Below are 14,355 nucleotides of genomic sequence, written 5' to 3'. Positions count from 1 at the left end.
CTTCCTTCTCTTACAGCCTGTGAGGTCTTCCAGGCTTGTACTTGTTTTTCTTTTATGTTCTACACAGCGCCAGTAGTCCTCATGTTGGAAATTACTGTTAGTATTAAAAAGAAGTGCTTTTCTTTTGATTTCCAGTTGTCTTGAAGCTTCCTCCCCTCCTGACACTCGCTGAGAATTTGTATCTACTCCCTGTCCACCTATGCTTGATCTCATTAACCCCTTGCTGAAAGCTTTTAAATGTCTTCCCGTATTGCCTCTTCACCTGTCTCAAATGTTTGTCATTTGCTCTGACTTTTCATGAAGCTGGCCCCTTAATCTTGCCAGGGTTTGGTTTTTTTTAATAGAAGTGGTTGTATCATCAGATTTTTAAGATGCTATTGCTGTTCTGCTACCACTCATCTTTTCTCACCTGTTGTGGCAGTGGCAGTGACAGTGTCGACTACGATGACTCAAGTTCCTCCTACTCTTCTCTTGGTGACTTTGTCAGCGAGATGATGAAATGTGACATTAATGGCGATACTCCAAGTGAGTAACTTTGGGCTGCATTTTCACGAGATCCACATAGGTTCCTCTTCCACATTCACCTGTGCTGTGACGGTGGGGAAATGCCTCCCCAAGTGTCTCAATCAGAGCAAAACATTGTTCTGTTATAATATTGCTCTGAGGTAAGGGAGTCAATTACCAGTAGCAGACTGAAGGAAGACATTTCTTTGGCTTATATGCAATCCCCTCTAAAAGACATAGGAGGAGAAAGATCAGAAGTAGGTGCTGCTGAACAAAACCCACTGACTAGATTTGGAAATCTGCTGCCAGTAGAAAAGGTGCAATATGGGCTGCAGATTACAAGCTTTCTTCTGCCCCCACTTTTTGGTCCTCAGAGCTGACTTTAATGAGTCACTTCATTTTAGTGGGGACAGGAAAATGCATTCTCTTTGGTTTATATGGAGGCGGCAGCAGCAGTGTTTGAGGCCGGGAGATTATTACTTTTATAAACCAAAAACATGAATGCCAGCATGTTTCCTTTGCCCAAGGACAAGAGGTAACAGTCATATTTTGTAACAAAGGAAATTCTGCCTGACTGTAAGAAAAGGTTCCCGTTGTGAACAGATCCCCAGAATCAAAGGGGATTATTCAAGCCTTGGAGACATTGGAAACTCAATAAGAAAAGGCCCTGGGCAGCCTGTTTTAACTTTAAAGTTAGCCCAACTGTGAGTAGCCAGTTGGATTAAATGTCTTCCAAAAGTGCCTTACAACCTTTCTATGTGCTTCTGTATTCTGCTGAGCAGCTCTGTTAGGGATTTTCAGTCAGATGGACAGAAGGCTGAGGAAGGCAGTATTCTTTAATGCAAAATGATGTATTTGCAGATGTTGACCCCCTGACTCACGCAGCCCTTGGTGATGCCAGTGAAGTGGAGTTTGATGATTTTCAAGAATATTCAGGAGATCTGGATGAACAGGCCATGGACAGTGAGAACTCCCAAGAGAACAACCAGCCTCGTTCAAGTTCCAGTACTACAGCCAGTAGCAGCCCCAGTACTGTCATCCACGGAGTGAACCATGTGTGTACTGAGATGAATTCAGCCCCAAGTTGAGAGAATTAGGATATAAAGAGTGGGAGAATAGTTCTTTCTGAGTGGGGCAAAAGCTGATCAGACTGAAAACATTCAGAAATTAAATTGCATGCACTTTCTGGACTCCAAGCAAAGTAGTCTCTTATGCTGAGACAGAACATTCCTGTGTGTAAAAGCTCACTTGCATTAAAGTACATTATTAACAGAGAGCAGTGGTCCAGGTTGTGACTGCAGGAGTGACTTCTACACAGTATGGAAAGATCTGTTGTAGGGGAATGGGATGGGGAAAATCTTCAATCTGTGTTCATTTAGGAAGTATGGGAATTGATTCTGTAACCACAAAGCAGAGCAATAGGGAGCTGTTATCCTGGCACTTAACAGTAAGATCTGTTTTGCAGGGAAGAAAGCTTCTAGAACAATGCATAAATGCTGCAACTTTTCTACAGATCTAGATTAGAACAACTGATTTGGGTGGGGGCCCAGAAACTGCTAAGACCCTGCAGAATTCCCAGTTTATAACAGTTGCTCTTGTCAGGCCCTTCAGTTATAAGTAATTCAGATTAGCAAACAGATGAATAATTTGACTGGTCCACAGGAGTCTGCAGATTCAGCAGAGATGGAGGAGAAGCTAGTTGCTGGATTTTCAAACCATCTCCCTTCTTTGCCACTACAACCAAGCTTTCCCAAGATGAGCTTTGATCGTCGTGAGAGTGACAGCCCAGCTGTCTGCATGAGCTCCTCAGAAGGGGTGGTGAGGAAACGAGAGTATGATAATCCGTACTTCGAACCACAGTATGGTTTTCCTACAGAGGATGAAGATGATGAGCAGGAAGAGAGCTACACCCCAAGATTTAACCAGAATCTCAATGGAAGCAGGTGGGTTCTCCCTGTCCTCCTGTTGTTTTGTACAGCTGTCATGGGGTTCCCATCTGCTTCATGCAGTTTAACATTTTATTGAAGTAGTGGGAGATAACAGAATTATCAGTTCTTCATTGAAACATTCTAGTGCATGATCTACTGATTTCTCGACGTCTTTAAGGGATTTTGGTTGTGAAGCTTGCTATTTCAGGGGTGATGTGTGAGGGGAATTAAACGTTTTTTTATGATATTGGGTTTTTTTCCTTTGTTGCTCTCAAAGCAGAAGTATTTTTTCCAGCCCTAAGTCCACCAATGTAGTGTTGCAGACAAATTTGCAGCATGTCTTAAAAGGTAATAAAGGCCTTAATGCAAAGATGCATCTCTACTTTTTTTCCTTTTCTTTTCTTTTTTTTTCTTTTTCTATTTTTCTTTCCCACAAGGGAAGGATAGTGTGGTAAAAACAGGCTAAAAACAAGACCAGCATCAGCCTCCCACGGTCATATAAGCTTTTGGGAAAAAAAATGCTAATAACACCTGTACATTTTTCTTCAAAGGTCTCAGAAGTTACTTCGTCCGAACAGTTTAAAACTGGCCAATGATTCTGATGCAGATTCAGACTCCAGGGCCAGCTCTCCAAACTCTACTGTTTCCAACAACAGCAGTGAAGGTTTTGGGGGCATCATGTCTTTTGCAAGTATGTACTCAAGCATTCATTAAACCGTTTTAATTTATCAGATCTTACAGAGAGGTGGTTAGCCAAGAGGAAGACTTGGTTGTCGGATTGTTACCCGGTCTCCAGAACTTGTGTTGAGAGTCACAGGACCTGTTTTATTTACACTGCTGATAACTACTGCTTTATGAATTTTTCACTAAGGACTTTGGTTGTGTCATTAGGCCCTTGAGTTATATGGCACTTTGGACCACAAATCAGAAATTCTGTCCATTTCATTTAAATAAAAACTGTGACTTTTATGAAACCGGTACAAGAGCGTTAACCATCAGTATGCTTCTCATGCTACCACTTCACTTGTTTAGGTCTGACATTAAATTTCTTCACTGTGCTCTCTTACTTTCAATTAAATTATTGAATAATTTTTAAAAATAATATCCACAGTTATGGAAAGCTGATGTAGAGTATTTTAGTGTGTGAAAGAAGATATAACCAGATAAATAGTCAGCTGTTGTGGGGGAGGGACAAGAAGTTAGTAGCACTGGGAAAATTGTATTTGATGTTTCTACTAAAAAGATTGTTACTAAAATAAAGCTGGATTAGGGGGGAATAAGGATAAGTTGAAATAGTGCACTGACAAATTAGATGAACATTTTGAGGTTTTCTGTATGAGGAGGATCTCTATTCAAGTTCCTTTCAGGATGTCTACAGACTTAAACAGATGACAGAGCATCGTTGCACTCTTCATGTTGTTAGAAATCTTCTGGTGCTACAAAAAGCTTTGCTTTCTCATAAATGGAAACTTCTATTTTAAAGTGTGCTTTGGGGTCAGAGTTGCAGAATTTCAGAAGGCTCTGTGCACTCTTCTGACTTTGGGACTGTGGATTTTAGAGATCTTTTGTCATACTATTTTCTCATGTGACCCCCACCACTTATTTGCTCCTTAAAAGTAGTATCAAACTAGAAGACAGTTGATGTGGAGTTACCTGTATAATGGCAGGAAAACAGATTGACACTGCTGGTACATTTAAGACTCAAAAACACAATGACAATGATTGTAACTTGGGAGCTAAGAATTACCTTTTAAACAATTTAGAATAGTCAGAATACAGATGTGGTTGTGTTGTAAATGAAATTATATTATACTTGTCAGTTCTGTGGACTTAAAAAAAAATAAATAAAATAAAGAAAAAATGTTCATGCTTTAAATAAGAATATGAATTACAGGAAATTTAGGAAGTATGGGTATGTGCAGAGAACATCAGGTGTTTGGTAAAGAAAGGCTGAGTAACCTGGGTCTGCTCAGCCTTCGGAAGAGAAGTCTAAGAGAAAATGTAATAAATGTTTATAAATATCTAAAGGGAGGTGGGATGCAAATGGATGAGGTCAGGCTAATCTTGGTGGTGTGTAGTGATGGGAGGAGTATTGGCCTAAAACTCGAATGTATGAAGTTCAGTACTAAAATGAGGAAGAATTTCTTTATGGTATAGGTGACGGAGCACTGGAACAGGCTGCCTAGAGAGATTGTAGAGTCTCCTATGGAGATATTCATGACCCATCTGGGTGTGAACCTGTAAGAACTATTGTAGGGAACCTGCTTTAGCAGGGAGGTTGGGCTCAATGATCTCTTGAGGTCCTTTCCAAGCCCTGCAATTCTGTCATTGGGTGTAATTGTTGTTAATTTTTTGGTTTTTTTTTTTTTCTTTTTTCTTTTGTCATAGGCAGCCTGTACAGAAACCACAGCACAAGTTTCAGTCTGTCCAATTTAGCCCTGCCAACCAAAGTTGGGAGAGACAAGAATACCCCCTTTCCCAGCCTGAAAGGTAACCATTTTTCCCTTTGTCTTCTGTAGCCTTTACTATTATTGTGACTCTGCAATCCCTAAAAGGAACATTGGTGGTGAAGTATTTTGGTACTTTGGGTTAGTACCTGCTTTAATTATCAAGACAAAAATTGTCTTGATATTTCTTAGACTTCTTCTCAGCAACTGAGCTGCATCGGGGTGGGAGACTAGCTAGCCTACCTTGTGTTAATAGGTACACTGTGAATGTTGGTTTTGTTTTGTATTTTGTTTTATTTAATTTTTATGTGTTTAGTGTAAGGAATGGGAACAAAGAGGTAGGTTCTACTTTTGTACTGCCACTGCTTTAGGTAACCTGTTAGAGCAGTGACATTCTGTTTGTAAGAAGGAATAGTGCCTTTCTCCCATGGAGACTGCTGAAGGAATAATGCCTCCCTCCTGTGGAGACTGCAGTTTACAAAGGTTTAAATAGTGCTGGTACTTTCAATTCACTATATGGAAACTTTGCAATCAAACCCAAAATATAAATATATTTCAGCTCATTCAGAGTAAAGACCCATTCCTAACTTAGGTGCACAGTCTTGTAATTGGAACTTCTCTTGTTTGTCTGCTATGTTATGTAATAACATGTGAACAGGGACTAGAGAAATAGGGACTCTTACCCTAAGGAATTGAACAGCCTGGTTGTCATGATAGCAGTTGCTAAACCAAGGAAGATTTTACTTTACCTTTTGAGTTATTCTATCTGATTAGAACTTGCTGCTTTTGTTTTAATATGTTGATTTTATTTATTTATTTTTTCCTCCTCATCATTTCATCGGTAAAGATTACTTTAATCTGGAAGTGGGAAGGGATGTGAATGAAGGTTGGTATGATGTTTTGCTGACCTCTGACCTTGTAGAAACAAAGGCCAAAAGCTGTTTCTGTGTTTCTGCTTTGGACTTTGTTTTTGAGACAAGTAATCATTCCCTGTGTGTAAAATGAGGAGGAACAGCACTGGTGTGGTAAAAACGCTAGCAGAGATTCTGCACAGCTGTTTTTGACAACCTTTTACCAGTTAGTTACGTTTTCATATCCAATTGTGCAGGATAAGAAACATACTTCATATCAGGGTTTTATTCAGGGGTAAACTTAATGACTGATTCCATGCATTGGAAGAAAACAGTGATGGGGTTTGCCATTTCGTGTTTATGCTTTGCACCTCATCTTCTGCACTTTGGTGTTCTTTTCTTGATGAATGTAATTGTGCAGGATCTTCAATGTTACTGTGCAGATATGAGGATGGGATATCCGTGGAGTAGCTCAGTCTCTTTTGTGCATGTGCAAGTGTGTGTGTGCATTTGTGTTCATTTGTGTGTGCATGCTGGCTCATTGGGACTTCCACTGAGCACTTCTCTGGTTTTTAAATGTTCTTATCTCTGTTGTGCAGGCATAAAGTTACCTTGCTAACTCGTTCTCACCAAGTGTGTGTGTTGCTCTGTGTTTGTAATGGGAAATGATGCTGGGACTCCATCTCATTGCTGCTGGTTGATCACTTTCCATCCTCCTTCTTTAATTTTTATTCCATGCACATCCATCTCCATTGTTTTTCCTCAGTGATGCAGTTGTTTTTGGTAGTGCCCTTGAAATTCAATATGTGCAATAGTGTCCATGAAGATGCAGTACAGTGGTTCGATAATGCTGAATTTCAAGTTAAGCAGTATCTGTTAGAGAAATTACAGCGGCCCTTGTTGTCTTGGGCTTTCAAACATCCTACCTGCTATAGTATCGTTTGGGTTTTGTTTTGAGGGAGGGTTGGGAAGAAGCTGGTAGCTGGATTTATTATTTTTTATGCTGATGGTGGGGAGCGCAGATATGTAGTACACTACTAATTGTATATTTTGTGTCCCAGTATTTGGGTTAAATACTATAATGGAGATTATTACTGAAGCTGGCCCAGTAAGCAATGAAGGTGGGTTCCCTACAGCATGAGCTGTGCATGATGTGACAATTTCCAGCATCCCCTATGCCTGACTTTGGGCTACCTTTCTTCATTGGGTAACCAGTATCATATGATCTATACTAGTCACCCCTGATGCATTATGCTTTTACATACAGTGACTAATTTGAAGACGATTCTTGTTGTCAATCTGCATGCAGAGCAGCCAGAATTTTCCTGCCTTTCACCTTCTGCTCCCATTACCATCTTCTCTTTTTCTCTCTGCATTACTCCCATTACTGTTTTCTGCCGATGTGTGATGCTAGAATATGATATATGCTGCTGCTTTTTTGGAGTTTCCATTTTGTTTGAAGTTTGTTACCTGTAATCTGAATAAGTGTGTTAGCTAACCTTAGTATTGCTTGTTGCTGTCCTGGCAGCAGACTGTTTTCCTCCACACAATTCTTCTCATACTGTTTCCTCTCCTGTTTAGGAAACAGGCGAGCCCTGGTGGATCAAAAGTCTTCAGTCATTAAGCATAGCCCAACAGTGAAGAGAGAATCTCCATCCCCGCAGGGGCGAAGTAGTAATTCCAGGTAATATTTTTGGTTGCTTTTTTTTTTTTTTTTCTTTTTTTTTTTCCATGAAGTGGTGGTGTTGGAGTGGCCATCATATCCTTAGATCTGTGGCTATTGAGAACAACACTGTATTTTTCTATAGCCCTAAGCCTGTATGCATTGTCTGAGAAGATTTTGTACAAATGGCCTTTGAGTTGCTAGCACATATGTGTATTTTTCTGCCCTTTAAAAAGTTTCCTCTTTCTGTCTGAGATCTAAAATATTCTACATCATGAAAGATCCTGCTTTAAGTCAGTAATCTTTTAATTGAGTTTAGTCTCAACATTCTAGCCAGCAGAAGTTTAGTGAATCAGTTTAGAGGATCAGCTGAATAGGTAAAGCAGTTTGCTTTTGTGAGTTCACAAGAAAACCATTTTTCAACATTGGAGAGGGACTTGAAGAGGTAATTAAACATTACCTCACCTGTGCTTCTGCTTTCTCCTCCCTTCTTCCCTGGCAGCCATATATAGACTGAAATTTACTTTGAGCTAGTGGGGATGGGAGACAAAAAACTGTGATTCAGACTGGGATGCAGCAGACTGCAGAGGAGTTGTCTTCTTTTTACCTTTCCTTCCCCCAAGGTAAAAAAAGCTGAAGCAGTATGTACACCAAGGCTGCTGCACTAGTGCTGTGAGTACAAGGAAAATCTACAGATCTACAGTAGCCATGGGAGAAGGTTGCAGTTTATAGACTTCATATGGATCTGAGCTGTGCTGTGAAGGTGGATAGTACAGCAGTAGCTACTTGGACTCGAGAAAGACCTGATTACGGCTTGTGACAGAAAATAAGGGACAGACAAACAAAAATGTTTGATGCTACAGCTATAGAGCAGTGCAGTTGTTAGTAGAAAATCTAGCAAGATTTGAGGTTTTTGTAAACTTAGGTTTGTTTGGAAATGAATTTATGTGTGTCCTGGTCAAGATAAAAAGCAGACTAACTCTTGCCACCTTGTTTCCTTTCTAAATCCATCAGTGAGAACCAGCAATTCCTGAAGGAGGTGGTACACAATGTTCTTGATGGGCAAGGTGTTGGCTGGCTGAACATGAAGAGAGTCCGACGCCTCCTGGAGAGTGAGCAGCTCCGTGTCTTTGTATTAAGCAAGCTAAATCGCACGATCCAGTCGGAAGAAGATGCTCAGCAGGATATCATACAGGATGTGGTCAGTGCTAAATTCAGCAGGGTTCTCATACCTAGTTTATGCTTACATTCAGTTCATGGAAGATTTTTGTGAAATTGCTTCTTACAGGCTGATATTACAGCGGTTTTGGAGTTTGTGCTCCTGAATGACTTTCTTACTTGAGAAATATTGACACTAATTGGATTTTTGTTACAGGAGATCAGCCGCAAAGTTTATAAAGGCATGCTGGACTTGCTAAAGTGTACTGTGTTGAGCCTGGAGCAGTCATATGCGAATGCTGGCCTGGGAGGCATGGCCAGTGTTTTTGGCCTTCTAGAAATAGCGCATACTCACTATTACAACAAAGGTAAGACAAATGTTTCCTGTGTGTTACCAGTGGTTCTTGTATTGCTAGGTGATCTTGGAAGACAAAGTCTATTTTAGGTAATACCTCCTTAATTTTTCACTTTTTCTTGAAATCTGGTTCTTAATGCAAAGTAAGAAAATTCATGCGTAAGGGAAATGAGCAAAAGATGACAAAATGCCACCTCTCTGCTTTATATCTGACTCAGCTTTTCACTGTCTGAGATTATAGCTATTTCATTGTAGCAGAGAAATAACTACTTAACACTACAGTTGGCTTCTGGATTGCTTGCATCAGGGGTTTTGTGAGTAGGCTTTGATGTCCTGTGGGCTCAAAATGTTTTTTGCCAATCACTGTTAGACTGCTGAAGAAGGTAAGAAAGGAAAGTAGAGCTGGCATACCAGTTCAAGATGTGGGGATCTTGGTAATTATTAAACCTGACACCGGTTCTAAACAAAATTATGAAATTGTTGACGTAAAACTCAGTGGTTCATATGTGAAGTCATGCTTATAAAATGCAGGCACCACGTTTTGATGGTAAGTAGAGTTTATCTGTTTATTTAATTGTGATCACAAATGACGAAATTTATGGATACAAACTTTTGAAGCCTTGATAAATCTTTAAAGGGCTTTTCTTGTTTTTGCACGACATCTTGATTTATAATCAGATTTTAGGTACTCAGTATTTACTGTCTGATTTCATTGGGTTTATCTAGATATATTGCTAGATATGATCTGTAGAGGAGAGGGCTCATCTTAATGTCGTTTAATACATAGTGATAATTGATGAATTCTAAGATTGTTCAATTTTGGCATATGGTATAGACTGTTGGAACAGTACATGATGGATATAGATTATTTATCTAGAGGAATCTGAATGTTAGTAAAGCAGAGTTGTGATTAATTTATTTTAATCTGATCAAACTAAGGCCTTGTATGTAGAAAGCAGAAAATCTGACAATGAGAAAAGGATAGGAAACTGTGTCTTAAGAAGCAGTCTCTCTGAAGGTAGCAAGTCAAGTATGAACTTTCCAGTGTTTATCTATGAAAACTGAGAGAGGCATGGAAAAGGAGGCATGTACACCTTGGAATATGTGTTTGGGTTGCAGAGGTAAGTCAGTAACAAAGAGTGGGCGGTGTGGTCCTTCCAGTTGTGATCATCACACCTGGAAAATTTAAGAGGTTTCTGAAAAGACCTACGTAGAATTGGAGGAACACCTTTTCTCTCAAACAAGTGTTGTCTGCTGCATGTTAGATGTTGATCATTTTCTGTAATTATCTGTATAGAAAAGTATTGCTATAAGCAGAATCTTTAATGTACTGGTCAACTGGTGTACATGCAGTTATTTGGACCTGGCCTGGTTTAGGTTAGTACCATAGGAGGCAATGCAACAGTCAATAGTATTATGAAGCCTGTGGTATGATAGATTTAGACATCTGGATATGAAATTTTTATTCTAAGCTTCATCAGCTTAGAACAGTTTGTGCAAGAGTGCACAGGGTTATTCACTGGAAGCCTAATTTTAATTATCCTGTTGTGAAAGTTTTGCTGCAGTTTGATACAGAGAAATAATCCAAACCTTTGGCGACAAATGATTGTTCAAAGTCTTACACAATGATAGATGAGGCCTGCTCTCATTTCCTTTTTCCTTTTACTTTGTTTTTTGGTCCTTTTTTCTTCGTTAGTTGTTTTTTTGTTTGCTTGGGGGCGTTGTTTTTTTTTTAATGTTGTTTTTTTTGCTTGTTTGTTTTTTTGTGTGTGTAGGTGCTTTTTGTTTGGTTATTTTGGTAACACTTTGTTCTTTCTCTTTAAAGAACCAGAAAAGAGAAAACGAAGCCCAACAGATGGTTCTGTCACTCCAGTTGGCAAAGATCCTGCATCATCTCCAAGAGTGGAGCCGAAACCTGCCATGCAGCTGCCAGTACCACAGCTGATGCCGAAGGCACCAAGCCCTGCAGGGAAAGGGCTAAGAGAATTTGATACAAGGAGTCTAAAGGAAGAAAATTTTATTGCTTCCATTGGTGTGTATTAAAATGCATGTGAAGTGCAGGAGGGGCTTCTATTTTGGCATTAGGTTCTATTTGCATTGTCTCCATTTTAACACAATACATTTGCTGCTGTAACATGCCTCATTTACACCATGGATACCAAGGAATAATCATAAGTGTTTTCACTCGCTCTTGGATAAATTATCCAGGACAGTTTCCTCCAGGAGCTTTCTAACCTTAATTGTTTCTGAATATCATTGCACTTCAGACAACCTTCACTTTTGCTGTGATTTATGTTTTTAAGTAGCAGAAAATGGCAAAAAGGGAAATGAGCAGGGGACTTTGGAAAGGGCTACAGTGGAAGAGACCACATGAAACGGAAGTTTTGTAATTATTGCTGACTTAATCTATATTATTTAGATGGCGTCTTGATAGAATTGGGACTCAAGATCTCTCCCCTATCTGTTGAATAATTAAAACTGCCAAAAGGATTAAATTGTAGTGTTACAGTTTCAGTGAGCAGGACTGATGGATCTTCCTTCTATGCAACATCAAATAGAATGCCTGTCCTTCTAAACAGCATCTGCTAGGCTGTTCAGTAGAAATTTTCCTACTATCCCACCTATGGCATAAGAGTTTTTGCCTATATCTGGGAAAAAAAGGTGAACTGTAGATTGTTTTAGCTAAAAGGGATTTTTATACATTAAAAGAAAAAAAGGAAAGAAAAAAGAACAAAAGATTCAGGTTGGAGCCAACCTTCTGTGGATTGAAAGCAAAATAGGTAGGTGTACCATCAACATGTGAGGAAAATCCTTCACTGACTCAAAAAATATCATGATACACTTTAGCCTTGCTTATAGCCTGTTTAAAATAACTTCTGAATTTTCATTTAAAATTTTATTTCATTTTTCATTCTATGAAAGATTAATTTTCTGAAAGCAGTGTTCTCCTGGGAGGTGTACTTCCAGTAAATGACGCAAAATAAGGGAATGTGTGTATTGGATAGTTATTTGGCAGAAAGGGTGCAGACGTTTTCTTAACTTTATGTACTTTATGTATACCTACAATTGCAGACTATCTGCTGTTAAATCGTCCTGAACTGATACTGATCGCCTCTGATTTGGTTTGCCTTCTTGTTTCAAGAGGTAATCTAAGGAGGCAAAAGCTCAGAAACCAGTCTTAGGCTGTATTTGGAAATCTATTATGAAGCTATAAGATTAAAATTTCCAGCATTTCAATTTGGTTTACTCTGGGGAACTTGACTGAATTTCTTTTCAGTAGAATAGTTAAAAGGAGGAATGCTTCTTATTTCATTAAGAATAAAACAGTCTGTAGGCCACCATTCTTCTCAAGAATGAAGAGATTTTAGATTGGCTTGCTCAGACTTCTGCTTTCTTTCAGATGAGGTTAAAACTTCATAGAAGCAGAAATCATAGGGACCAGACAGTTCATGTTTATGAAGCGTTATAGGAATTCCTTTGCAAAAGAAGTATTACTTAGTATGTTCTGATAATGCTGTTGCTAGAATATTCGCCTTAAGCAGTTTAGTGTTCTAGAACAGGTGACTTATAATTCCTTATGGTGGTTCTGATGCTCTGATGATTTCCACTTTTCTTCTATGAAATTAGGCTACAAGAAAAATGCAGTTTCACCAAATCTGATCAGAGTTTCTCATTTTTTTTTTTTCTGATGCGTTCTTATCTAACTGGTTTTATCTGTCACTGAGGACCATGAAAGAGTATGCAAATCAATCTTAATTTCTATAAAAACAAGGTAACATCTATGTTCATCTGCCTCTTGGGATCTGGAAGTAAAAGAAATTCCTCTTGTGTTCCAGTAAATCATTTAAAGCTGTTTGGCTTTTTGTTTAAGAAAGCTTCTGTGTGAGCTAACACTTTGGATGTTCAGAACCAGAGTTGGTCATGGCTAGACTGAATTATTTCTGGAATGAAATGCAGGCTTTCTTCAGTCAAACTAACTTGTTTAGGGAGGAAACATCTGGTAAACATTTACACTTTGCTGAGATAGCAGTAGTCCTGAGCATCCTGCTGTTGTTTTGGTCTTGCTTGGAGTAGGAACGTTCTACTAGATGATCTCCAAGTGTTCCTCCCAACCTTGGCAGTTCCTTGATACAGGAAGCCTTTATTTATTCATTTACAGTCTCAGGTTGTAAATACAGAGCTGAAGTTCTCAATGAATCTGTTGGTATTGTATGGACAAAATGCAAGTTAGGGTTGTTGCTCTTTCGACCTAGTCTGAAGGAGGAAATAACAGAACAAGAAGTATGTGATCAGCTTGATAGAATAAATTTATGGATAACACCAGCTGCAGTAACTGTGCGTACAGTAAGTGTTAATGTGGCAGTTAAGCTGGATCTCAGGGATCTAGGGTTACAGTAGCTGAATCTGTGTAGCTTTTTTGTACTACGGAAACCATGGTCAGGAGGTTCACTGTGTTTTCAGAAGTTCAGGGTGAAAATCTGTTCCTGCTCAAGCCCCTTTTCTTATTTATTTTTCAGCAAGGTGCTGGCCAGTTGTACACAATGGAAGTGTATAGGATGCTCCATTATAAATGGCAAAGGCTATTGGTATTCAATATTCCTATTTTTGAGGGAAACAGTGACAAATTTTGTCAGTTGAAGACCAGTTCTTTGCTTTTCTTCAGTGTCTAATTGCTTAGTTAAGAAATTTGTTGTGAATGTGATGTTTCTGATCCTTTCCAAAGAGATCACCAGTTATTTGCTTGCTTCCAGGTTTGTTTGGTCATCACCATAGCGTTGAACTTTTTATTTGGACACTGGTGGCCTTAAGTTTGAGAGCCAGTAGGTCCCCCCTTTATGTTAGTGGTAGGTTTGGTTTTACTGCATGCTTGTTTTAAACATTGAAAGTTTCAATATTTACTAATATTAATATTAATTAATACTACTAATATTAATAAGTTTCCATTACTACTTTTAAATAATTATTTGATACTTTCACATCACTTGATATTGACAATTTTTTGAAACAGAAAATGTTGTTGTCAGCATTAAATTCTTCTGCTGTCCTGTTTTGTTTGGGCTTGTTTAACAGCCATAGATGTAGTATTGTATATCCTATAAGTTTGTGGTGTTTTTCTTCTCTTTTACAGAGCAGGTGAGAGGAAAATGCTGTCTTTAATACGCTAAGATTCAGTATAGACTTTCAAACATTCCTATGATGTAGATTAAACTTTGAAACAGAGTATTTCTAATGATGGATTAACAGGCAAATCAGCTAAACTATTTATTGCTAAGTATCATAGCTATCAGCCTGGTGGTTTTTAGCATAAAACCGTAGAGTCTGAGAATTCAAAAAGCCAGAACTCACTGTATATTCAGCTAGGTATGCCTATAGGATGCTGTTTGGATCTATAATTTTCTCATTCATCTGTGTGATTATGAAAGTTGAAGGAATATCCATCAATCATGAA

General features: G+C 38.8%; 1 protein-coding gene across 13 annotated transcripts in view; it reads left to right on the top strand.

The window, feature by feature from the left end:
- The window catches only part of MADD (MAP kinase activating death domain), a 75,116-nt gene that overhangs the window by 25,382 nt on the left and 35,379 nt on the right, over nt 1–14,355 (top strand). For 9 of the 13 annotated variants that reach the window (XR_006168183.1, XR_006168185.1, XR_006168184.1 and 6 more), the window contains 9 exons: nt 419–525; nt 1,366–1,559; nt 2,167–2,447; nt 2,984–3,123; nt 4,821–4,922; nt 7,312–7,414; nt 8,408–8,594; nt 8,769–8,919; nt 10,732–10,938. Coding sequence is in view for 10 of the 13 variants with exons in the window: in XM_042814847.1 (XP_042670781.1) it covers nt 419–525; nt 1,366–1,559; nt 2,167–2,447; nt 2,984–3,123; nt 4,821–4,922; nt 7,312–7,414; nt 8,408–8,594; nt 8,769–8,919; nt 10,732–10,938 (1,472 nt within the window). In the remaining 3 variants the exon portion in view is untranslated. Of the gene's footprint in view, nt 1–418; nt 526–1,365; nt 1,560–2,166; nt 2,448–2,983; nt 3,124–4,820; nt 4,923–6,791; nt 6,852–7,311; nt 7,415–8,407; nt 8,595–8,768; nt 8,920–10,731; nt 10,939–14,355 lie in introns of all 13 variants that reach the window. The other 4 variants (XM_042814851.1, XM_042814848.1, XM_042814846.1 and 1 more) reach the window with 2 other exon arrangements.

This window comes from Centrocercus urophasianus, unplaced genomic scaffold (genome assembly GCF_019232065.1).
Source record: "Centrocercus urophasianus isolate 14NV4802_14NV808 unplaced genomic scaffold, USGS_Curo_1.0 seq_14, whole genome shotgun sequence".
NCBI lineage: Eukaryota > Metazoa > Chordata > Aves > Galliformes > Phasianidae > Centrocercus > Centrocercus urophasianus.
This window is presented reverse-complemented; position numbering and strand designations above follow the sequence as displayed.